This window comes from Fulmarus glacialis, unplaced genomic scaffold, assembly GCF_000690835.1.
Source record: "Fulmarus glacialis isolate BGI_N327 unplaced genomic scaffold, ASM69083v1 scaffold22273, whole genome shotgun sequence".
In the NCBI taxonomy this organism is placed as follows: domain Eukaryota; kingdom Metazoa; phylum Chordata; class Aves; order Procellariiformes; family Procellariidae; genus Fulmarus; species Fulmarus glacialis.
In genome coordinates, this window is record NW_009203875.1 from 16,867 (window position 1) to 41,157 (window position 24,291).

The 24,291-nt window shown below is 37.1% G+C and overlaps 1 protein-coding gene across 1 annotated transcript in view; it reads left to right on the plus strand.

Moving 5' to 3' along the window:
• RANBP9 (RAN binding protein 9) overlaps positions 1-23,814 on the plus strand; it is a 40,326-nt gene extending 16,512 nt beyond the window's left edge. Inside the window, exons 3-14 of the mRNA XM_009574795.1 lie at positions 3,891-3,943; positions 5,972-6,139; positions 9,276-9,298; positions 11,319-11,503; positions 12,272-12,384; positions 13,711-13,819; positions 15,235-15,425; positions 17,201-17,348; positions 19,047-19,120; positions 21,495-21,646; positions 22,318-22,429; positions 22,865-23,814. Coding sequence (XP_009573090.1) covers positions 3,891-3,943; positions 5,972-6,139; positions 9,276-9,298; positions 11,319-11,503; positions 12,272-12,384; positions 13,711-13,819; positions 15,235-15,425; positions 17,201-17,348; positions 19,047-19,120; positions 21,495-21,646; positions 22,318-22,429; positions 22,865-22,995 — 1,459 coding nt within the window. The 3' untranslated portion in view covers positions 22,996-23,814. The remainder of the gene's footprint in view (positions 1-3,890; positions 3,944-5,971; positions 6,140-9,275; positions 9,299-11,318; positions 11,504-12,271; positions 12,385-13,710; positions 13,820-15,234; positions 15,426-17,200; positions 17,349-19,046; positions 19,121-21,494; positions 21,647-22,317; positions 22,430-22,864) is intronic.
• Positions 23,815-24,291: the final 477 nt, after the last annotated feature.

Below are 24,291 nucleotides of genomic sequence, written 5' to 3' on the forward strand. Positions count from 1 at the left end.
TTTTTTTCTTTTTGCTTATGTTTTAGCAGTCTCCAGTAGTGTGCCATCTCTTACTGCTATTTTTTCCTTCTATTTGGTTCTGTTTTTTTTTATTTCTCACACTTAGTCTATTCAGGCATCCAAGTAGAAACTTCAGTAGAAACTTTAGGCTCCAGCAAAAATGTGAATTTAGCTCTTTGACTGGAAAGATACTTGAGGAGAGAACAGTTATTGTGAGCTTGCTGCTTCTTACACATTCACTGCAGAGAAGCCTAGGCTTTTCAGTCTCTGTTAGTGGAACAAAATAGGTATCATAGTGGCTATATTTTTGACATGGACTTTTCTTTCGCTTTGTGGCAAAAAGTTGAATCTTGAGCAAATTTTAAACTCTCTAGTTTTGTGGTATTCCTAAAAATTTCTATATGACTTGCAGTTGTGAAATGTAAACTAGAAGATGTGCTGAGACACTAAAATGGTAATCTCTATCTTTAATGAACTGGAACAGGAATAAATACAATTTGAAATGAAAAATCAAGAGTATGTAAGAAGTGCTTGTTTTCTTGGTCCTTAATACCAATTTGGCTGCACTTTAAATTGCTTTTCAGCCATAGTCTGTTATTTCAGTCTTTCGTGGGTTGATTTGATGTATTCCATGAGTGGTTTTACATGTTGTTTGTAATTTTATGAGCTCCTGTAAGACTTGAGCACTTTAATGAGGTGATGAGTAGCAACCGGTGGGACTGAAATGCTCAGAGAGAGGGGCTTCTTAGTAAAAAGGGTCCCGGGCCACTTCCATCCGTTTGCCTAGGTAGGTGATCCTCCCACCGCAGCAGCCAGGGATGTTTATGGCTGTGAAGCTGAGGTGGAGGCACTGTTCCGAGCGAAGTGATGAGGGAGGCGGCATCAGAACCACATGATTATTCCCTCTCTCCAGTCTCTTAAACCATGCTGTGTCGTGTCCGTTTTTGGAAGGTGCTACATGTCGGAGTGAGCGTGCTACTTCCTGGTGTTGACACCTCTGTTTCCCCAGGGCTGCTGTTATGGTGTGACATAGTCTAGGTGGACCTGTTCTTCCCGTCTGTGGCTATCTCCTAGACCAAACCCATTTATGTGACAGGACAGCAGGAAATGCGTCGTGAACTGAGAACAGTCTGGGCCTGCATTGCACCTGGGTGCTAGCATGTCTGCTTGTTGTGCTGCCCTGCATTTTTGTCGTAGACTAAGGGAGGAAAACTTAAATGCATAGCTGTGCCACTGTTCTCCTGATTCTGAGCCGCATGGTATGTGAACCTTAAGGAAGCAAACAGGAGGACAGTTTATGTAATTCCTCCCGCTGAAGCAAGTCTTTTTGCAGACAATGACTCTGGATCTAAATATTGGCTAAGCTGCTTTAAAAACCAAACAAAAAAGTCTTTTTAAGCCTATGAAGCTTACAGGTGCCAGGAAAAGAAAAAAATTTACATGTAGTGGTTTGGCATAAATACAACTCCTGTTGATGAATTTTAGAGCATCTAAAGCCTATCTGTCATTGTACTGCTTTCCCCCTCAATTTATAGTGTACTGTACTGTATCTAGTTGAACATGAGATTAGCTATCCATCAACTATAACGAATAATAAATTATAAATTATAAATAAATTATAAATTAATTGATGAGCCTTTAATTTCACTCACTTCCAAACCATAAATTGTAGACATTCCTTTTTGCTTTTGAAAGATGTCTATAGTAAATGTGTTAATTATTTGAAATGTTTTAATCTAATTTTACTTGAGTTTCTATTAATACCAAGTCTCCTGGATGAAATGGTGTTACCATTCCAAGTAGTTATAAGTGAATCCCAGGGAAAAATATATACTATCAAACATCTGTCTTCTTACTGAGATGGTGTCAGTGCTTAGTGCCTTCTAGTCATTGCCGGTGGGTAAAGAATCCTTGTTCCCAGCTGTATTAAATACAGTAGGTCCGTGTTTATAATTGTTACTGAGTTAAAGAGGAGGCTTAGAAGATATGATATCTGAGGGAGAAAAAAATAGGTGATACCAAAATGTTACTTAGATGATGATTTTCTATTTAGCGTTTTACATGTTTGTATAACCTTAATCTTACTTCTGTAAAAATACTGAAATGAAACTTTGATTGGGGTGAAGGGTTTTTTAATATGACTCAAGTTGAAAGGTTTTTTGCAGTCGGTGGAGTTCTTTAAGTTATCTGAAATTATTTTTAAAAATAAATTTCCTTTAATTAGTTCTCCTTTAACAGGAGACTTTACAATAACAGATTTTCAGTCTTTACATGAGAATCCTTCATGCATCAAACTCCAGACTATGCTAATAACAATTCTGCCATTATTTAAGACAAAATCAAGGGTTTTCCACTTGTTGCTTTCATTTATATTTGTTTCGTTGACTCTGCTGCTGCAGTGGTGCCTCAGTAATGTAATTAGCAGTGCAGCAAAGACTAATCCTTTTGTTTGTTGCCCTTTGCTTCAGCTCTTCAGTATCTCTAAATCTAATATCTGCTATATATGGTTCTGAGGTTCCATTTCATGCTGGTATGTTGGAGGGTGAGGAAGATGGTATCATACATTAGAAATTTTCAGAGGAGGGCTTTGTACATACCATATGTAGAAGCAGGTAAGGTAACTGTTGGAAGTGATCAATAGAAAAAGCGGAAAGCCCAGTACACAGTTAAGCATATGACTTCTGAGATTTGCTGCTCAGTTTCATTCTATGTGAAATGTATTTAAAATAGCAGATTAACCTGTACTTTCTAGTAGAATAGTTGCTTAAAAATTGCATTTTATGAGGTGGGAATACAAAGGTCACGTTTGTTGACTTAAACTATTTTCAAATTGGCATGGGTGAATATTTTTTTTTCATATAGTTTGTTATTTCATGACAAATCTATGTTAACTAATTCGAACTAGTGTCAAAACGATTTGAATGTTTTGATAAACTAGGAAATGTTTGGATGCTTTCTTTAGATGATGTGGGGGGTTTGGTTTATTTTGGGCAGGGGGGAATTGGTGAAAGCCTAGCTTTTCATTATGCTGTTTTTCTTTTTGGATTCCTGTTGTCTTGGTCATGAAATGAAAACAGAAGCAAAATTTGCAAAATTGATTTTACTAACCTCAAATAGTGTGATTTGGGGGTGTGGAGATTATTCATTTCAACTTTCCAGTATGTGCTGTTAAATTGTTAACAACTGTACCGGACACTGACTTTATTAAAACTACCTTTTGTAAAACTGACTTTTGGACTTCATTGACCTAGCCATAACTTGTTTAGACTTAAGATTACTGGTTAGTAGAGTAAAAATATTTTCACTCTTTAGTTTGCCAACAGATTGCCAACAGCTAAGTAACATTGCTGGTAAATTTTGCAAGATAGCATTCTGCTGTAGGATCCAGGCCTTCAATGTTTTAGTGTGATCTTTTCGTAAGTGCTGTGCAAGAATGCATTTTGCTGCTGAAATAATGCAGAGTTTTGCACGTATTTTGTAAAATTACTCATTCCAGATTGTCTGCAAAACATGATTAGGTATGTTGAAGATGATGAAATTGGTATGTGAATAGCTTTACCCCTACTTTCAAAATAAGGCATGGCCTTTGGTTTTCTTCGTTCATACTTTAAACTTTATGGCTAGTATCAGTATTCTCCATCGATAACCCAGGATGCCTAAAAATGAAGAACGTTGTCCTTACCTACTGCAGGGACAGAATCTGTATGTATTAAGCCATATATGCTAGGAATTATTTTTTAGCTCCCTTGCTGTTATGCCACTATTAAATGACCTCTCAGCAGCTTAATTGGTATATGATTAATCAGCACAGTGTCTCTCGGCAATATCCCACATATATTTGTGTTTTTGTAGGAGACAGATCAATTTCTTTTGTTCTTTCATTTTTACAGTTACATGGGAATTGGGCTTTCGGCACAGGGTGTGAATATGAACAGACTACCAGGTATGTTTCAGTATTTATTACGTTTGATAAGTTACTTACATTGGTTAATTGTGTTTTTTAAAATATGCTTGACCTTGATGGGAAGGTTCTGGTAAGCAACAGAGTGTGTAGCATGACATCTCTGTGTTGTATCTGTTATCTGAGTTATGTGAAGCTTGCAGCTAAAAAGTTTAGCTTTTACTGTACATTTGCTCCTGTACTAGTTCCCTCAACTCTTAGTGTTATTTATAACATTATACAGATACTTTTTAGCAAACAAATACATTTTAAAATTTTCATCATGTTTCCTGATAAAAATGAAGCTATTGATTTCCTTGCTCTGTAAACTAAATTTCTAGCAATAAAGATGAGGTACTATGATAAAAACTTTGTCAAACATGGAGTGAGCTCTCCTACTGTCAGTTTCTGTACTGTTACCTTTCCAACCTTAATAGTAAGGATGTGAGGCATAGTTTTAATTTTTGACTGTTCCATTGATCTGCGTGGTCGGGGACACTTCTCTTGTTAATAATTGTCTGCAGTATCTCTGTATAGTATTTAAAGAAGTTTTGTGTGTGTGTGTGTGTGTACATGTTGGTTTTATAATAGATCTTTAAATGTTTTAAAAAAAACCAAACCCAAAAACCCCTGATTTTTTAAATTATTACTATTAGCCAAGTATAAAATCATGTTGAATTGACCTTAGAGTATCTGTATTCTCTTTTGCATTATTACTTTCTCACCCAAATGTTCTGGTAGAGATCCTTATAATAATGGCAAGTCCCAGTTACACTCTGAGCCCAACTAAGAGCGATGAATTATTAGTGGGTGAGATTAAGTTTATTCTGAGTATGATTTAGGATGCATTGCAAATAATTATCAAAGATACTACTAATCAATGTAACTGCAGTAATTTGGGGTATTAATTTACTGAGAGATGCTTAATGTGGTGCCAGCTGAAGCTACTGATCATACAGATTAAGAGCCTAAGTATGGAAAATACTTTCAAATTAACCTGTTAGGCAGCAGCTTGACAGAAGAAGAATAAATCCACAACCTTTTACTCCTTAAAAATAATTTGAGTTGTCAGTATAAATTCTTGTAGTCAGAGTCATATATATGTGAAATTTGGTGATTTGTGTTAAAGATCATGCTTTATATTGTTTTGCATCGGCATTTAATAGATCTGTTAGGAAGATTTTGTGGTGCCTGAAAGTTTACTCCTTTTCTAGTTTTTGTTTAGTGTTGAATTGCAGAGAGTGTGGACAGGTATTTTTAAATGAGCTTAGAGTAAAATTGCTTGCTGTGAATTTCATTGAGTAGTGTAACAATATGAAGCTTCTTAACTGGTTCTGCAGCTTCTTCACCTGCAGAATTAGCACCATATTTGCATACATAATGATTTGCCTGCTGGCTGTGACTTTCATGTGTATTGATAATTTTTTTTCCTTTCTTAATTTTTTTTTTTTTATTTTTTATTTTTAGGGGCAGCAAAGCTAGTGACATTGTAGTCTGGAGATTCTGCTATTATGCAGAGACTGCTTGCTGCTGAACAGTCATTGAGAATAATCAGGAGTAAAAATGTGTTTCCCCAGAGATGCATGTTTGGGTTTTAGCCAGGAAGAATTTGATTATGACATATGGTAGCAATAGTTTTGCAAGATGAAAGGGAGAACAGGAGAATCTTCACTGCTTTATTGGGACATGTCAGATCTGCATATAGCTTTTAAAATTTCAACATTGTAGCTGATTATATTTTTGGTGTTGATAATTTTGTGTGTTTACTTAAAGAGAAAAATGTGTTATCTGAATTTGCATTACTTGTTATGTATTACAAATGGAATTACCTGTTCAGCCATTTTGATAAAACAAGTTGTCATTTTTTAAAATGAAACAGATTTGTTAGTTAGATAAGAAATCTTAGAAAGCAGAAAGCTGAGCATAGTAATTAACCGTATTAACCTGGTTAGAATGTACTAACTTTGCATAGTCTTTCCATTATTTCATAATAAAGGAAATGAATAAATTGCAAATGCTTTTGTTCTGTAGGTTGGGATAAACATTCATATGGTTACCATGGAGATGATGGACATTCATTCTGTTCCTCTGGAACTGGACAACCCTACGGCCCAACGTTTACTACGGGTGATGTCATTGGTTGTTGTGTCAACCTTATCAATAATACCTGCTTCTACACAAAGAATGGACACAGCTTGGGTATGGAGAAACGTTATCTTTAATGATAACATTATGTCTGTAAGTCTGTTGTAAATCTGAAACTCTCTTCATGTCAGGAGCAAAGTGTTTGAATAGTTCTTTCGATAGTCTCATTATCTATGAATTAATTAAAGAATTGGGAAGAATAATTTCTTGTGTGCCACTTGCACTAACATTCCTTGTGAATTTAGAAGGATTTGTCATAGCATCTCATTCCACAGGACCTGCATTTATGAACTCTGCTACTAAATCCCAAATAGTACTTGATGTTTATAAAGTAATAGATAATAAGAGAATTGGAGAAATGGATAATGGATATAGCTAAAATTCATTGCTGCTGTATGGGGGACACCTAGCCTTCACTAAAACCTTACATTGGATGGGTGTTATTTTGAACATATGTTGGAGAACAGTGTCTTTTGGATTCCCAGTCTGGAGTCATGCATAGTTGGGCTAAAGCCATGAATTATACAAGTTGTGCTAAAATTAAGTCCATTAAATTCTTGTGGTAAATTGTAGTATTATGCAACGCTGCAAGACAATTTTTGAGTTTGAAGATGTCAGGAGGGGGTAGAGTTAAAATTTTTGATGCAATATATATAATAATTCAGTTACTTAATGCAATTTAATGAGCAAAGATAACAGTGTAAAGAAAGAAGAAAAAAAAAATCTACTTCCTACATTAAGGAGGGAGCAAGGGCTTGGGAAGAGATCTTGGAGTTGTGCTGAGGGGAGTAGCAAGTTTCAAGGCATAAAGCTCAGAAAGGAGAAATAAGGTTTTTGTCATGGGTAGAAATGTGATAAGGAAAAGAGAGTCTAGCTTGAAATGAAATAAGAGGTTATTGAGAGGGACTTTTGAAGTTGCTGTTCTATTTTCTCACATTGCCAAACATTGAGGAAGGTTTAAAAAGTAGTAAGGGGAAGGCCATGGTTCAAATTCTTCTTGTGTCTCAGAAGACGACTGCCTGTTTTGTTTGCTCAGGCCCTGAGCAAAGAGATCTAACTTTGGAGTTTTTCTGCCCCTACTCAGAGCACGGCTTAGACGCTTCCAGAGGTCAATTCCAAGTAATCACTTCTGTGATTCTATTCTATTATGATTTAATGTTTCTTCTGAATTGAATGAGCCTGTGTATCTGGACTTAATACCTTGACACCTGCGGCAGTGGGACGCTTGAACCATGCACTGTGTGGTGTGTTTTTTTTTTTTTGGCCCTGTTTCAGGATATATGTCAAAATGGAAGATAACAGGCTCATGTTCTGTTTACCCTAATCTTTAACTGGGTTAAAACTGAGAAGGGTAGTCTTACCTTACTCCGTTTTGGAACTAGTAACAGTGTGCCTGCAGGTAAGTTGGACTACCTTTACGGTCACGTGCATGGAAGAGCTAAGAAGGGAGGAGCAGAACCTTCTTTCTCAGTGGAAGTCTTAAAGCAGACTGGATTAGGCCAACTGTGAAACAGCACTCCAAGTGATTAAAATCTGTTTAAAGAGGAGAACAGAATGGCATAGGTGAGGAGAGGCTAGTAAAATGTCATCTGTCATAGACAGAGTCTAACAAACACTTCATGGATTTCAGAAGGAAACCTGACAGCTGTTCTGCTGTCGTGGGCTTTGCTAGCTTGAATTTCTGACAGAGGAAAATTCATTCTGTGTTTAGGGGAAAAAAGAAATTAGAAATTTTGGCTGTCTTGTTGAGTTGTTGTTGCTGCTTGTTGTCCAGAATTCCTATACGATCGTGACTTGGAGGACATTTATGTTTCTTCTCTGGGCCACAGATGCAGTCTAAAGTATTGGAAATCTCTGGATCAGCCTGGGATTTGATGCTACGAAAAGGGCTAAGCAATTATTTCTGCAAGTGTGAAATCCTGAAAAAAAAAAAACCCAAAACCACCACCACCACCACCCACCCCAAACAACAACAACAAAAAAACAAAAACACAAACAAAACAAGCGAAAACCAATATCTACATGTCACTCAGTCATCATTTATCATTTAGCTGTCTTGCCTACTGGCATGGTTATTTTGGAAAAGAGTGAGCTGGATGTCCAAATGTGCCAAACAGAGAAAGTTAGGGTGTGAACAAGTAATAAATAAAATGATAGCTTTGAGATGTGATGGGAGGAAACAGATTCACTCTGTGTCATTCTTTTGTGTCAAAGATGCAAGTAAGGAATTCAAATGCTGTGGAGATTTGAAATCTTGGTGAAGAATGGAGATGGAAAGCAGGGGTGGATTTTAGGACAAAAGGTTAAAAGCTTTGTTTTAAATTTGAAAAGGCAAGTGATACAAAATAAATAAGAGTTTGAAGGGATAAGTGGATTTGAATCATTATGCACTTGTAAAAAAAAAACTTGAAGAAATACTTGCAACAGTAAAGGAAATTATGAAATACTGTTATCATTTGGCTGTCAGAAGGAGAATAGGAGATTTCCTGATACTTATTCTTTAACTGAAAGCTTTCCCTTCATCCCACCCCTCCAAATTGTGTGAAGTTCCTGAAGTCTGTAGAGGTCAGATTTTTCTCTAATCCTGAGACAGCAAAATCATTGCCTTGGTCTTACGGGTAGATGGATGCTTGTAATTATATAACAAGCTATTAAGCTATTCGGTTGGAAAACCAAGACTCCCCGGTGTGGATTAGAGTGAAACGTTTACCAGACTGGTCTGGAGTATTACAGGCATGTGCTGCTCACATAAAGATAATGCGTACTTACTAAGAAAAGTAATAGCAAACAAGAAAAGACACTGTTAAATCCTGGTATCACAGCATCAAGACATGAAAGTAAAAAAAAAAATCTTCAGATATTCTTATTTTTCCTCCTAATTTTAATCTATAGCCGGAATTCTCATACTTTCTAATCTGCATAGCTGTATGATGTTTGCTAAATCTTATGCCCTATTTGAAAAATGGAGGACAAATTGGGTACTTTCAAGTGACAATTACTTTTTGCCAAACATTGCCCTTTATTACTGAAGTACCTCAGTTGTGCCTAAGTATCGTGGATGTCACCATACTTAATTACTTATTTCTGAGATGGTTTGGGTGAGTTTTCTGAACATATAATGATACACTTAAGAAAATGAGGCTAGAATCCAGACACATGGAAATTAATCTTAATTTTCTCTTCATTACAGGCATTGCTTTCACAGATTTACCGGTAAGATAAGTGCATTTTCAAACAGCTTTCCTTCGTATTATAAACAGATGTTTCAGATGTAACTTGCATTTACCTTATGCTTCTTGGAAATACAATTATAATCTCCTTAACCAATTTAGTATCAGATACTACTTCTCACCATTTTAGTGGTGATTTGTTAATTGAGGCAAAAAGTTTTTTGGTTTTACACCGATCCTCACAGGTTGTTTTCAGGTTTTTAATAGGCAGTTCTAATGGAAGCTTAGCAGAAAATAATACATACAAGTAGTTATTACATACTTTGTTTGACACATGCAGGCCTTACATACAAAGTCAAAGCTATATTAAACACCAACATGGTGCATGTGTGTACAGCTGTGTTATCCTATGCAGAAAGGCTGGCTGCCTTGACATGGTCACTGTTATTCATGCTTGATACCTAATTTTCAAAATCTTTCTCTATACAGTTCACTCCATAAGATCAAACATATCAAAGTAATTTTTTTTAAAGAGAGCTGCAGATATCTGAAGTCTTCTAGCTTTTCAGTCAATTGAACTGTTTCCTTAAAGTCATTATAAACGTGTTCCCTATGCCACTGGTACAGGCATGATACTGCACTTATTTTGGTTTTTTTCTCATCCCCTTCATTTCTGATTTAATCTGATTAGGGTGCAGTGTGTGATGCACTTCCATCTGGCCAGCTACTCCATTTGCTGTGGCCTTAGGAGGCAAGGACAGATATTAAGGAAAAATGAAGTCAGTAACTCAGGGAGCCTCTCAGCCCTGCCACAGGGTTGGGTGCTTTGTGTAGGAAGCCACTGCCACTGTCCCGGATCTGTGGGATGCCAGCAGGGCTCCTTGCTAGCACACGGTACCAGCACAGGAAAACTGACACTGTAATCTGAAGCTTGAAGCTGGACCCCTCCTCTTTAGAATCAATTGTTTTCGTCTCATTGAAAGATTTGAGGCTTGTGCTTTGTTGATTAGTCTAGACTAGGTAATGCTATGAGCAAGGTTTATTTAAAAAAAAAAAAAAGGGGTGGGGGTAGGGGGTGGGGTGGAAATGGGTGCAAGATTGGCTTGGGCATGGTTTTAAGAATCAGAGTATTTTTCTTTAATTTCACTGGGTTCACTGGGCTTCAGTGTTCCTACTGACCTGCATGTTGATAGCATCTTACTGATAGCTTTAATTTATTTAGCATATGGTTCTGTAGGTCAGCATACCATTATACCATATTACCATTGATAGCAGTGTAAATATGATGTAGGTATATTTATAAATAAAAAAACCCCAGCAACAAAACCCCGCCCACCCAAAACCCCAACTGATTGCATTGCCATTGCTGAGATGCTAGTTGCATTTAAGTAAGTTACTTTAATCCCAACAGGCAGATTTTACTTTTCGCATATTTCAAATTTGCATGGAGACCTAATCTCTAAGCAGAAAATAGAACTGAGACAATAAATGCTTTAAAGTCTTTTTCTAGATACAAGTCCAGGAATTCACGAGAACTTCAATGCACTGTTACAGTTCTTTTTAGGCGCTACACTTGGACTTTGAGGCTAATGAGTTCTCTATCCTGTCAGTTCTTACCACTAAAATTCAGCGATGTTTTAAGTATTTCACCCCAAAAGGAAAATGGCCCACTTTGTAAGTTTAATTTTTGTTCTCTCTTTGAAAGCAACTTTAATCCTGGTCTTTAAAAATCATTAAAAAATTAGTATTTAATATTTTGTAAAATTGAAACCAAAAGTTGTAAACTTCAGCACAGTTTAAAAAGTGCATTTTCTGACTAGAAAGAGAATGATCAGTAAGGCTTTCTTATTTCAAAATAAAAAAATTATGACCACTGGGAATAAAATTAATGAGTCATTGTATTGCTGGATTGGTAGAAGTTGCTTTAACTGCTGGACAGATGATCCAGAGGTACTTGTTTCTTCACACTACTAGTAGCAGTGGGGATATTACTACAGAGATGGAAAATAACAAGTGGGGAATTTAGAGTAAGAGGAAAAAACTAATTTAAAAATTTCTTGCAGCCAAACTTGTACCCTACAGTAGGGCTTCAAACACCAGGAGAGGTTGTGGATGCTAATTTTGGACAACACCCATTTGTATTTGATATTGAAGACTATATGCGAGAATGGAGAACCAAAATTCAAGCACAGATTGACAGATTTCCAATAGGAGATCGGGAAGGAGAGTGGCAAACAATGATTCAGAAGTAAGACTTTTAATATTGTTCATTTTAAAAAAAAAAGTTACTAATTGCGTGATTTCAGAGATGTTTAAAACATTGTACCTATTGTCTTGTGCAAAAAATTACAGATAGTAAAAACTGGTACAAACAGTTTTGTTAACAAGTTTGATAAGCATATATAAAATTGAGCATGAACAGATGTTTAGGGAAGAGTTATCTACATCATTAATGATGAGTGTAAGCCGTCCATTCCAATTTGACCTATCTAATGTGGATTGGGGAGTTCAGAAAAATTGCCGTGGTTGTAATGGGCAGTTTCAATACTTTGGGCTCTGGAGATTTTCCTTCGCGTCCTCAGACTTGGGCATGCCAGGTTAAGTTGTGGCTTGTTAGTGTCTCACTTGGAAAAATGGTGGTTGAGGCGTTGCATTTCTTATTTCTTCAGTGAAAACAAAAAATTAGCGTGTAGAAATTTCCACTTCAGTGTATGTAATGAGCAAAAAAAGAAACTTAATTAGCAGGTAATATTTTAACTGAGTCTGCCTTTGGGTGATGAATCATTTTTATTAAAATGATATATTGATTTTTTTAATTGTTTTTCTGTGCAGTGTTTTGGAGAAGATGTTAACTGAATTACTTTTGCCTGACTTGTACAGAAATTTTTGAATTTCAAGTAGAATTCTTTAATTCAGTCAGTTTTTTTTCAGAAAAGGGCTTTTACATTCAGGAAGTTATTGGTTTCTTACCTGTATTTAATGAGTGTTTCTGGGTTTTGTTTTTGTTTATTTTCAGAATGGTATCATCTTACTTAGTTCACCATGGATACTGTGCAACAGCAGAGGCATTCGCCAGATCCACAGACCAGACTGTGCTAGAAGAATTAGCTTCCATTAAAAATAGACAAAGTAAGGCTGGAAAGCATGTTACATCCTTTTTTTCCTCCCTTAAACAAATACTACATAAAACTTTCTCTTAAGCATCATTGTAGAATTTCCTTTCAGCGCTACTCCATAGTACAGTTCTTTGCTGTCAAGTAAAGTTACATACGTATGAACAGCTGGTTAAGATGAACTTCGCACTAATGCTTTGGAACTTGTTTGGTGTAGCAGAATGTGGTAAATTACCTGTTGTCTTTCTCTTGGAAAATTGTGATCTGTCTTAAACAAATGTGTAATATCTCTAAACGAGTGTTTGTGAGAGCTAATGATCAGTCACAAACAGGAATATAAAACTTAGTCTTGACAAACATTTAGACTTTTATCTTAACTGTGAAAAGGGGTAGAGTTTAGAGAATGCTTTGTAAGTTAAATCAAATTTGAGTTTTCCTGCTTACAGATGTGAGGGGGAAGAGGACAAGGAGAACTAACAACAGTTCAGTTCTAACTTGCTGTGGCAGTGCTGTTTGGCAGCCTGATTAAACAGTGCCTTCCCCCTTCGTTTTAATCCCTGCTGTATGACCACAAGCATTTGTGTGACTGCATGACATACCACATGGGGAAACTGCTCTGGTTGAAAAATAACCCATTCGTTGGGCTGTTTTTCATTTGGATCAATTTCTCTGTTGGTGGATAGAGCTGTGAGGCTGTTTGCGACTTGTGCCCGGTTACAGCAACAGAAGCATCAACTAAAGCAGGGACTGTTGTGGAAGGGTTTAGCCAACTGTAATCTGACTGGAAGTACATGTTGTAGGTGAGAGAGACTAAATTTTGTTTTCCTTTAGTCAAAATTGAACCTGTGGGAGTGGGATGCAATTTGGATGTTCTTGGGTGACGATAGTTTGGTATGTGCTTATTTATAAAGGTGTGAAAATGAGAACTAAACCGCAGAAGAGTGTCTGCAACCTTAATCTAGCTCTAAATGTGCAATCTGAGTACAAAGCAGTTGTATGCTGGCAATAAATACAAATACTGAGTACTCATTTAGATATATGTAGGTGGAGTGCAGTTCTTAAATTTTCCTGTTGAACATTTTAAGGAAGCATGATCTTTCTTTACACTATTTTTTTCTAAGAGGAAAAAACCTTGTTGATTGATGGTTGCAGTGTCTTTTAATCGTTAATTTACATGTATTAATCCGTAAGCTGTCCATTTAACTGATGTTGGTTTTGGTGAACAGAAATTCAGAAGTTGGTTTTGGCAGGATGAATGGAGAACCCATTGAAACAACATAACAGCTGTATCCAAGTTTACTAGAAAAAAATCCTAATCTCTTATTTGTTTTTTGGTGAACAGGAATTCAGAAATTGGTTTTAGCAGGAAGAATGGGAGAAGCCATTGAAACAACACAACAGTTGTATCCAAGTTTACTAGAAAGAAATCCTAATCTCTTATTTGCATTAAAGTGAGTCTTCAAATTATACAGATGTGTGTTTATAGATGGCACAGTACCTTCTGAGACAAGACAGTTACTCATTTAAAGCTTTCACAGAAATTTAAACAAAGTTAAGCAGCATTTTTTAGAAAATGTGTATAGTTCACTTTTTTATGCTATATTATTTGCTACATGTTTAACTAGGTTTTGTCATCAAGGTCCTGTTTTGCAGCATAATTCACATCTCACTGTAGACTTGTTCTCTAGAACTAAGTTTTGTATTTTTTAAAATCAATTTTAATCAGTTTGGGTGTCAAGTAAAACTTCAAATGTAAACTGATACAGTATCATATTCAAGAAGGTTAAGAGTCCTGTTGGCATAAGTTGGTCTGTTCCTCCAAATGGGTGACTGACTTTAAAGACCAGTTTAAATGAGCTGCTTCACTCCATGTCACTTTACTAGAAACCTCTGGCTAATACTGTGGAAATTCTGTAATCCCAAAGAGTTCTCTTGGCTTCCCAGGCACACAATAATCACCTTCATTCTGGCATTTTTACTTGCCAACTGCGCTGATCCTCCAGAATTTTGTATCACGTCGTAGTGTTTGAATGCGGAAAAAAATCTGTTATCTCCTATAAGAACAAAGCACTTCAATTTTTATGTTCAGTTAAGTAACTTGGAATGTGTTTGAAGTCTGTCAAGCTCAAGTGCTGAACAGAATTCACGTGATAGTACTGCAGACTTATTACAGAATTCACAAAATGCAAACATTTTGATGAAAGACTTCACTCGATAACGTCAATTGTATGTTATCTTTTTGCTCAATCTGTCTTTCTAAATTTTGCCTTTGCTATTGAGGCTATCCAGGCCTAAAACATAAAGCAGTAGTTCTGAGCTTCCTTAAAGTCCATAGTAAAACCTCCTTGTCTAAAATAAAATTGACAAAGAGCAACAGCCTCTAAAGGGAAGGTTTGTATATGAGCTTGCTTTTCAAACTGTTTTCTAGTGCAAATGTTTAATGTTAAGAGTTACCATTTCATGCTTACTGTTCCAGACAGTCAAACTATGTTCTCATTTACTTTGAGAGAAATGACAGACATGACAACGTAACGACATACCCTTCTCAAGAAATAACCTTGCCCCTGCCAATAAAACAAAACCGTTAAAACAAGAAAATATAGTTTAGTTCTCTAAACTTCGAGGACTTACTGACAAAGTCTGTCCTGGAAGGGTAATATTCCTCTTCTCCTCCCTCACGAATTTTGTAATTGTGTATTTTTGGTTGAACACTCCAAAGCTTATTGATGATTGGGTTACTGACATCCAGCATTTTCTTGAGTCAGACTTCTTGTATATTTAACACTAAAATTAACTCATTGCTATCGTTGGTAAATTGAAATGTGTAAATTGTTTTATTAGCTTAACTTTTTTGCCTTTTGTTTAGGGTGCGCCAGTTTATAGAGATGGTGAATGGTACAGACAGTGAAGTGCGGTGTTTGGGAGGCCACAGTCCAAAATCTCAAGATAGTTACCCTGTTAGCCCACGATCATTCAGTAGTCCTAGCATGAGTCCCAGCCATGGAATGAATATTCACAATTTGGCAACAGGCAAAGGGAGCAGCACACACTTTTCTGGTAAGTTGATGTGGAGGATATACCGTATAGATTTGGATATACCGCACCAGGTAGATTTTTTTTACATTTAAGTATTGGGAAAAGTTACAAATACTCTCAGACTGACAATTTGTTTTATTTAAAAGTTGATACTGGATGCTTTGTAAAAAAGTATAGTTTTAATGATTAAAATATGTGATTCTCAGTCACTGGGGAAATGGAAAGTGTATAAATAGAATCAAATCTTCTTTGCATGTGTTCTTGGTTTTACTAAGGGTTTGCAAAGTAGGTTGGCACTGATTTCTGAGAAATGCTTGCTTCTGGGAGATGGAAGGTTCTGACACAAATTTCTGTTGTCCTTTCGGTAATTTATGGCTTGGGCAAGGTGGTTTAAATCCAGTAAGTGGTGTATATGATCCATTTCCTATGGTGTTTATGGAGTAGTAGGAACTGCTGCTCTTGTGTAGGAAATACCAGAAGCTAGGTGGTGGAGTTAGGTAAAAGACTTTCTGCTGGCAGCCAAATTTCAGTCTGCACAGTTGAAACAGTTCTGAGAGGGTCTAGGTGGTGGTAAAGCTTCAGTGGGAAGCCGTGAATGTTCAGAGCTGCCCCGTGCCTATGGGGAGATCCCCGTGCCTTACAAAGCACCCCTGCAAAGAAGTTGGGCATGTTAAAATGGTACATTATTGTGTCATCTTTGAACCCAAGACTCTTACGGTAGCAGAGGCCATCAGCTTTCACTTCTGCTTCATTCTTAAATCCGAACTGGAGCTGATTGGGGACTTCTTTTTTCCTTTTTTCTCTCAGTGGGATTGAGTAGGAAGCCAGTGTAGCCTGATCACCAGAATACTTGCTGCCCTTGGAAAGGCAGCAGCTTCGCTTTTCTTCCTTCTGTGTCAAGACTGTGCTATCACGTGTGGGAGTGGAGGTCCACTCAGATTTTCTGTTTGTTCTTCCAGTGGTTATTGGGATGTATTGTAGGCAGTACCTCTAACTTTCTAATTTTGAAAATAGAGGCACCACTTAATAAGCAAGTTGATGAATGTATTATTAGAATGGCGGTTTGGGATTTCCTGAATGGCAGTAACTATATTGTTTATAATAAGCCCTTCCTGTGACCTGTTTCTATATTGGAAGATACTAGGGAGCTCCAGCTTTTGGGTTTGATAGAACTGGCAATTACGTGTTTGCTTCAAATAGTAGGGTTTTTTTATTATATTTTGGAAGGGTCAGAAGAGATTTTAGCCAGACATCATAATTTCACAGTATGGTGTAATTTTATTTACCAAAGCACAATATTAACAGTTAAAATAATTATATGGGGAAGGAGGGAGGTTGTATTTAAGTGTAGAAATGTGTAAGGTATTTTCAGTGCTGAATTTTACTGCATGTTTATCAAGAGAATTATGTGATTAAGAATTAGTAAGATGCATGTCTGCTTCCATTCATAATGATAACAGTGGCCTAGAAAAGATTTTCAGATCTTTTGGAAACAATGTATCAGTTCTAAAAAATTCTAAGCTGATGCAGTTTTCTGTTTTACTGGTGTGTAAGTACAACTGAAAAACCTTCTCATGTATGTGTTAGTACTTGTTAAATAATGTTTAACTTCTGCACTGTAGAAGCCTTAGAGGTTCAAATACCTGAAACACGGAGGCTAAGTATTTGGGTTTATTTGTTTGGCAAATCCAGCGTTTACTGACCAGGAACAATTGAGCTATACTTATTTCACTTGTATAAATTGGTACTTACAAATAAATTTGTAGATGATTACAATTATTAAAACTTTCTTCCAGGGTTTGAAAGTAGTTGCAGTAATGGAGTAATATCAAATAAAGCGCATCAATCTTACTGTCACAGTAAACACATGACCACCAACTTGAATGTACCAGAGCTCAACAACATAAATGTATCAAGATCACAGCAGGTTAACAGCTATTCCAGGTGAATAAACTTCAGATGCTTCTAACTTACACTAAGGCTTGTGTTGTCCACGTGCTTGTATTGCAGAGAAGAGTTTTCAGTGGGATGTGATGTGATTTTTTTTCAAGGACAGTTAAAACATTTAGTGTAAGGGGCCAACAGCTTGTGATCACTGTAGCGCGCTTTGGTTTTGTTTTAACTTCTCAAGCTCAATAGACTGTTTTCTCCTGTTTGGTTAAAGAAATGCAATGGACAAAAATAAATTACCCTGCTTGTAGCTGTTTATGGTCAGTTTTGAAGTTGTATAGTGAAGATTAACTAGCTCTCTGGCACTTGGGATTTTAATTTAAGCCACTGACATTGATTTAAGCATATTGCATGTAGTAATGAAACGTTTTCCAGATACTCTCCATTTGTGGCAGTATCTGCAAAGTAAACACAATTGAGATGCATGTGAAATGTGGACTCCCTTCCGTTGCGTACACAAGAATTGTTTGCCCACTCCAATCACTGTCACTTGCGCAAACACATTCAATTCAGAGAATGAAAATAGATTTATTAACCGGGGATTAATATGGTTATTCATAACCAGTAAATATTAAGTTCTGGGTTGCACAGATGCAGCAGAACCTAATTTGATGTGAAATACAACAGTACTCGGCTGCGTTGTCTGAGATGGATCCTCAAAACTATGATATGATGATGTGGTGGTGATAACAAAGAGTATTTCAGTTGGATAGTGATGATTGGGGAAAAAAAGTAAGAGTAACAATTTACTTTTTAACTTCATGATTTGTATTTGCATCAGCGATTGCCTTTGCCAAAAAGCCTGCCAGTGTCCAGGCAACTTTGAGATTTTTCACAGGAGGAAGACAGTTCCTTGGCTGCAGTGTTGCCCAGTCAGAGAGGCCTTTTGGTTTCCTTCCTCAAAGGAAGCTGAGTATTTATAGTTGCTTAGAAGCAAGATACTAAAATTTTAAATTGAATCTTTTTGGTCTTGAGAGAGGTTTTAGGTTGTCATTCTCCATGATGAAATAAAACAGGCTAGGGTGTAACTGTCAGCAAAGCGCAGTCCCCAAAGCCATGCTGGCGTTTTCTAAAAGTGCTTCTGTTACCTGCTGCGAGCGAAGTGTGGTGAAGTGTTGTATGCTCTGAATTTGCCTCTGAGTATCTCTTCAGTGTCTTGGTTTACTCAGTATTTGCTTTGGTTTTTTTGTTCTTTTTCCCTGACATTCCACTGAGAGTAAATGAGAGATCAAGGCTTTTTTGAAAAAAATATTTACCTAAATATGATATTATCAGAGTAGGCTGTATATTAAGTTAACTGTGTCTTTTAAAAAAAAAAAGTGGGAATAGTATATTTTCTCAATGCATTTTCTCCAGCTCTGTGTATGTACAGATATATAAACAAGGTAAGAACTTTTGGTGTGTATTTAGAAAGTGTTATACTACTTACTCCTGAATAATGGTGGACACGTTTAATTTTTCAGCATCAGAAAATGTTATTTTACTGAATGCTAATGTTAGTTGAGAGAGCGTTAAAATTTCCTTGGTGCTCTGGTATCACCAGTTGCTATGGAAAAACCTGTGGTCTAACTTGGCAATATTTAAAAGCAGCTTTTCAGAAGCCAAGATGAGAAAGTACTGTACTGAAGTTGTGAAGAAGATAACCCCAAGTACAAATATGAGTAAAACTTTTATTTGTTACTCTCTTTTCAGCAATGATGTAGACATGGAAACAGATCACTACTCCAATGGGGTTGCTGAGACTTCATCCAATGGCTTCCTAAATGGTAGTTCTAAACATGATCACGAAATGGAAGAATGTGACACAGAAATGGGTCTGCAGTGATATTTCTTACATTTTTATTAAGTGATGGCAACAAGGTTATGTTTTTACTTGCAATGCTTCCCAACTTGAAAATTAGGGATATTTGCTCAAATCTTTTTTTTGTTTGTTTTGCTGCTGTTAGATGCAAATCTTACAACCACTGATCTAGGTGGTTCAATGTCAGTGTGAGAACAGGGGAAATTGGTAACTCATGGATATTGAAACTAGCATCAATTTCTAAGGAAGTACCTTTGAGAAGAAACATCCTATTGTGTAGCACGCCTGGGTTAGGGTTGGTGGATTGCTTCTCCCTCTTTCCTGAGTCCTCTTACCATTCATGGTTCTCATGGCATTTTTGCACTCGACAGTAAGAGCAGAAATTCCAAATCACTTGTATTGAAGAATGCAAAATACTAATATTAAATGCTCAAGAAAAGAACTATATTTGGGAACTGAGATTTAAAAAAAAAGTTTTCCACTAAAAAAGTATCCTGTTTTACATAGTTGTCTAAAAATAACTTTGTTTTACTTAACCTGCTTTATACTCAGTCATACCTGTTGACGTTAGTGACAAACGAGTATTTAAATACCCTCTGATTGCCAGCACACCATATAAAGATACCGTCAGTTACGGTGCTAACTGTCCCTGTCCAGTAAAGGCAGTCATATCACTTAAGTGTACGCAGGCTGGAGCTCAGACAATGGTTGCTATGTGGCCATGTCTGAGGAAAGGGAGGAATCCAGCCCAGCCATTTCTGCAGTTGCAGGACTATCTTCTCAAACAGTTGATTTAAACAGACATTAATTAATAGGTAGTTTAAATGAAATGTGAAACTCATCATAGCTGATGACATCGCTGGTAAACTTTCAGAATGCAGTGGTACTTAGAGATGCCTACGAATGCTTCACAGTTCTGAGGGCATGTGCTGCTGCTGATCAGGCAGCTTTGCTGGTAAATACTAGGTAACTGTTGAAAGGCAAATACAATTCTGTTACAGCCCTGCAGGGGAGAGATGCAAATTTCCAGGCTGTTTCCCTGCATTACGCTCTGAAACTGGATAACAACAAGGCATCATTTCTGTGACAGAAAAAACAAAACACTTCTTTACTCTCTTGCAGCCTTTTCCACAGAGGCTTGCTGTGACAGACATGAAGCAGCTGCACAGGGCGCAGAGTTGTTTGTGGGTTTTTTTAACGTAGTTGTTTTCTGCCTTTGGAAAGTGATGTCCTAGATTGGGCAGCAGCTAGCAACAAACACCAGTGCTTGAAGACTTGTGGGTGTTTCACCTTTGTAAAAAAGAAATGGGGCTCCTCAACCTACATTTTTTACTCCCCACAGTTTGAGTTTGGTGGGTTTTTTGGTGGTTTTCTGCTTTTTGAAATATTTATATATTCTCCTTAGAGCTGTGTATGTAATGTTAAGTAGGCAGATTTTTTTCCAGAGGTGATATGCTCACAACTAAGAAAAAAAAAAAGTGAAGTGGCCACTTATAAGTCGTTGTTTGAAATAGTGGTCAAAATACATCACTAGATAGCAACGTTAAAATCAGAAAGAAGAATGGTTTCATAATTAAAATGTTCAAAACTTGATTCCATTGATGAAAAAAGGCAAGGAATAGACAAATGTTTTTGTTGGTTTTTTTTAACCAGTTGCTTTAGTTGTAAGTTTAAAAAAAGCAGACCTTTCAGAGAAGCCAAGGGTTGATTTACTATTCATAAATTGCATTAATATCTGTTAAAATCACTAGTATTGGGGAATATTGTAGCAAACAGTAAAGAAATCATTGTAGTGTTCTGCTTGATTACAAAAGAAGCCTGAAATGTCCAAATTATTAAGCTAATATATTCTACGAGGAGTATGAACAGTCTAAATGATCATCTTATAGCAACATCCATCGTGGTTGTTTGGGAAGTTCAGGGGTTTTTACCCTGCAGTAGCAGTTCTGGATTTGGCCTATCTTTAGAAGTGCAACGCCAAAGAATTAAAAAGGTAGAACTGTGTGGACTTTTATTGTTGTCGTTATTAATTTTAAACTCCCATAAAATTTTACGTAAAATTTGGTTTGTAGTCTAGTTATTTTGCAATGGTTGATTTTAAACTAAACAGCATGTGTAGACAGCCTTTGCCATTAGTTACCTAAGTCTCTCAATGCTCGTAAAGGAGCAATTCAAGAGTGCTCGGTGTAGGAGTACGTTATGCCAAGGTCTCTGGCCCGACGCGCTTTCTCTCTGAGAAGGTAGATGTCTTTTGAGTGAAATCAGCGCAGATTCTCTAGATCCATAGACTGTTATTGTCAGCTCTATTAGTGGTGATGATGACGGTATCATTTTTGCAGAAGTAGATTCAAGTCAGTTAAGACGTCAGCTATGTGGTGGCAGCCAAGCGGCTATTGAAAGGATGATCCATTTTGGAAGAGAATTGCAAGCAATGAGTGAGCAACTAAGAAGAGAATGTGGCAAAAACACAGCAAATAAGAAAATGCTCAAGGTATGTTTAATCTGGAAATTGTGGTGTTAAGGTGAATAACTGTGCAGCCCAGCATAAACTCTCCACAGCATGCGGCATTGCAATACTGTTCTGCTTTAACTTCTGTGATTTTTTTTTGTTTGTTTATTTGAGAGCAGTATTCTATTCAGCTGTGGTGTAGCACTGTCTCCTGTCTTGTCTGTATAGCACATTCACAGGGAAGACAATTTCACACTGTAATACAGTTAAAACCAGAGACAAATTTAGCACTTCCCTGTCATTTCTGACCATGTAGCTTGGCCTCTTGAATCGAAGTGCCGTTTTCAGCTCTAATGATAAATGAACCGCCAGAAAGAGGATTGATACAGATGCCTGAAATCTGCTCTGTTTATTACTCTGTGTGTTAATCAGTTTACCTTGATTTGAGACTGGCTGCATGCAATTTTCAGTCTGTTTTCTCTTTCCCCATCACTTACTAAAATCCTGCTAACTTTTGTCTTTCTATTGGGAAAAACACTGCTTGCTCAAAATGGAGCAAGTCCTGTTACAGTTTTTTTTTTAATCCTTTTATATTAATGAAGGACACTGACAACCACCTTTGTGATTTTGAATCCAAATGGGTGAAGAAAATAGCCCTCATTTTCACTAGTAGAGTATAGCTGTCACATGTAATAAAAGTCATCTTTCCACAGGATGCATTCAGTTTACTTGCGTATTCAGACCCCTGGAGCAGCCCTGTTGGGAAGCAGCTTGACCCGATACAAAGAGAACCTGTGTGCTCTGTACTGAATAGTGCAATACTAGGTAAGTAAGGCCTGGTGGTTTTCACGCGTGGCACAGCATGCCTTCTGTTCCAGACAGGTAGCACTGCTGCTCGCAGGCATCATTTGCTGGGTTTAGTCCTGGGCTGCCTGAGGGATTAACGAAGCATAGCGGTGTTCTGGTATGCTCTTTCAGTAAGAGAGCGGGGTAGTTTTGGGGACATATTAGTGTAACAGATGTAATTGTCTTTGTGGTGGTGGTGGTCAAAGCAAAAGTGGGCCTGCGCAGTAATGGTGCTATGCAGGGAATTTGAAAATGTCACTTTGTTGCTCCTGCTCTGTCTTGCTGCAAGAGCAAACTTTGCAAGTATACATGAATTTTGAAATGAATGACTTAAGCTTGCTTAAAAGGTAAGTTTTCAGTGCATTACTATGAAATTAATCAGGTATTTTAAGTGCCACTGTGATTCTTTTTCAGAGACTCACAATCTGCCAAAGCAACCACCGCTTGCCCTAGCAATGGGACAAGCGTCACAGTGTCTGGGATTGATGGCTCGATCAGGAATTGGATCCTGCGCATTTGCCACAGTGGAAGACTACCTACACTAGCTATGCATCTGAAGGTCTGAAAGGTGGTGTGGCATACTCAACACGGAAAGTAGACCAGCTCTGCTGACTGGAATTTGGAATTTTAATTATGTACTAAGGACAAGTCTGTCGCTTTATGTTGCTTCCTAGTTTACAGCATGATGCAAATGATTTCTAACTTAGTGTTAGGAGAAAATTTCCATCTTTAAACCTCTTAGACAACTAAGAGTTGAAAGTATCACTGATAATGCCAGACATGCAAATTGACAAGTACCAATCCTTTGAACGATTGTCCAAAACAAACCAAAAATCCTGCTACCTTGTGGTGGGACGGAAGACTAGAAAAGATGGATGTATTAGCATGTGGGTGATGTAAACGTCAAGCAGGATGACTTGCCAACCTCCACCCCCATTGTTACATAGTTCAATCAGTGTAATTTGCAAAATGCATAAACACCTGATGGTTTGGATATATAGTGTTGATGGGAAGAAATGATATTTTTTAATGTGTACTGTAAAACTTGAATTACTCAGGAGCTGAGTGAATATGTTTGTTGCTACTTACAATCCCAACCTGTTGATCTTAGTAGTTTTTTGTTTTAACATGGTCTTTTCAACTTTGTTTCCTTGTTTAACTACGGACAGCTTCTGTTGTGTAGACTCACCAGTTAACTGTTGTATTATAACAGTATTACATGTCAACACAGTGTGGTTATGACCTATTTATATAAAAACCAAATATTTAGTCAATTTACAGTCTTAATTTAATCTTTGTACACCTTGCATTTTTAAAAGTGCTTAAATAGTACTATATTGCAATAAAATGTAGTGATATCATAATTAACCAGCCATTAAAAACTTACTTCTACATACATGGTAGCATGGACTCGTATGCTACGTTTTCTTGGTTCTAGAGTTCTATCCTAGAACAGCGGTTCTCACATAGACCCATGAATGCAGGACAGTGGCTTGCCGGTCGAACCGGGGGTGCCACTTCGTGGCATCAGAGCGCTGCAGCGGCTGGACTGTCAGGAGTTAAAGGTTTAACTGTGTTCTTGCCATGAAGCAAGTCTAGCTAGCAGGGCAAAGTCAAGGTGCCAATGGAAGCTTATTTGGTACTCCCTGAAGCAAAGATGGGGGGGAAAAAACCTTATTCCTTGAAAGTAATCATCAGTCTGGACAGGGGTGTCCCTGCTTCGTGAACTGACTTAACAATTCTGGTATTAGGATACAGCCTTTCTTTAGCAATGCAAATAACTGAAAAAGCAGGAATAGTTGAGTATTTAAGAAACACAGCATCCACAACAGTGAGTACAG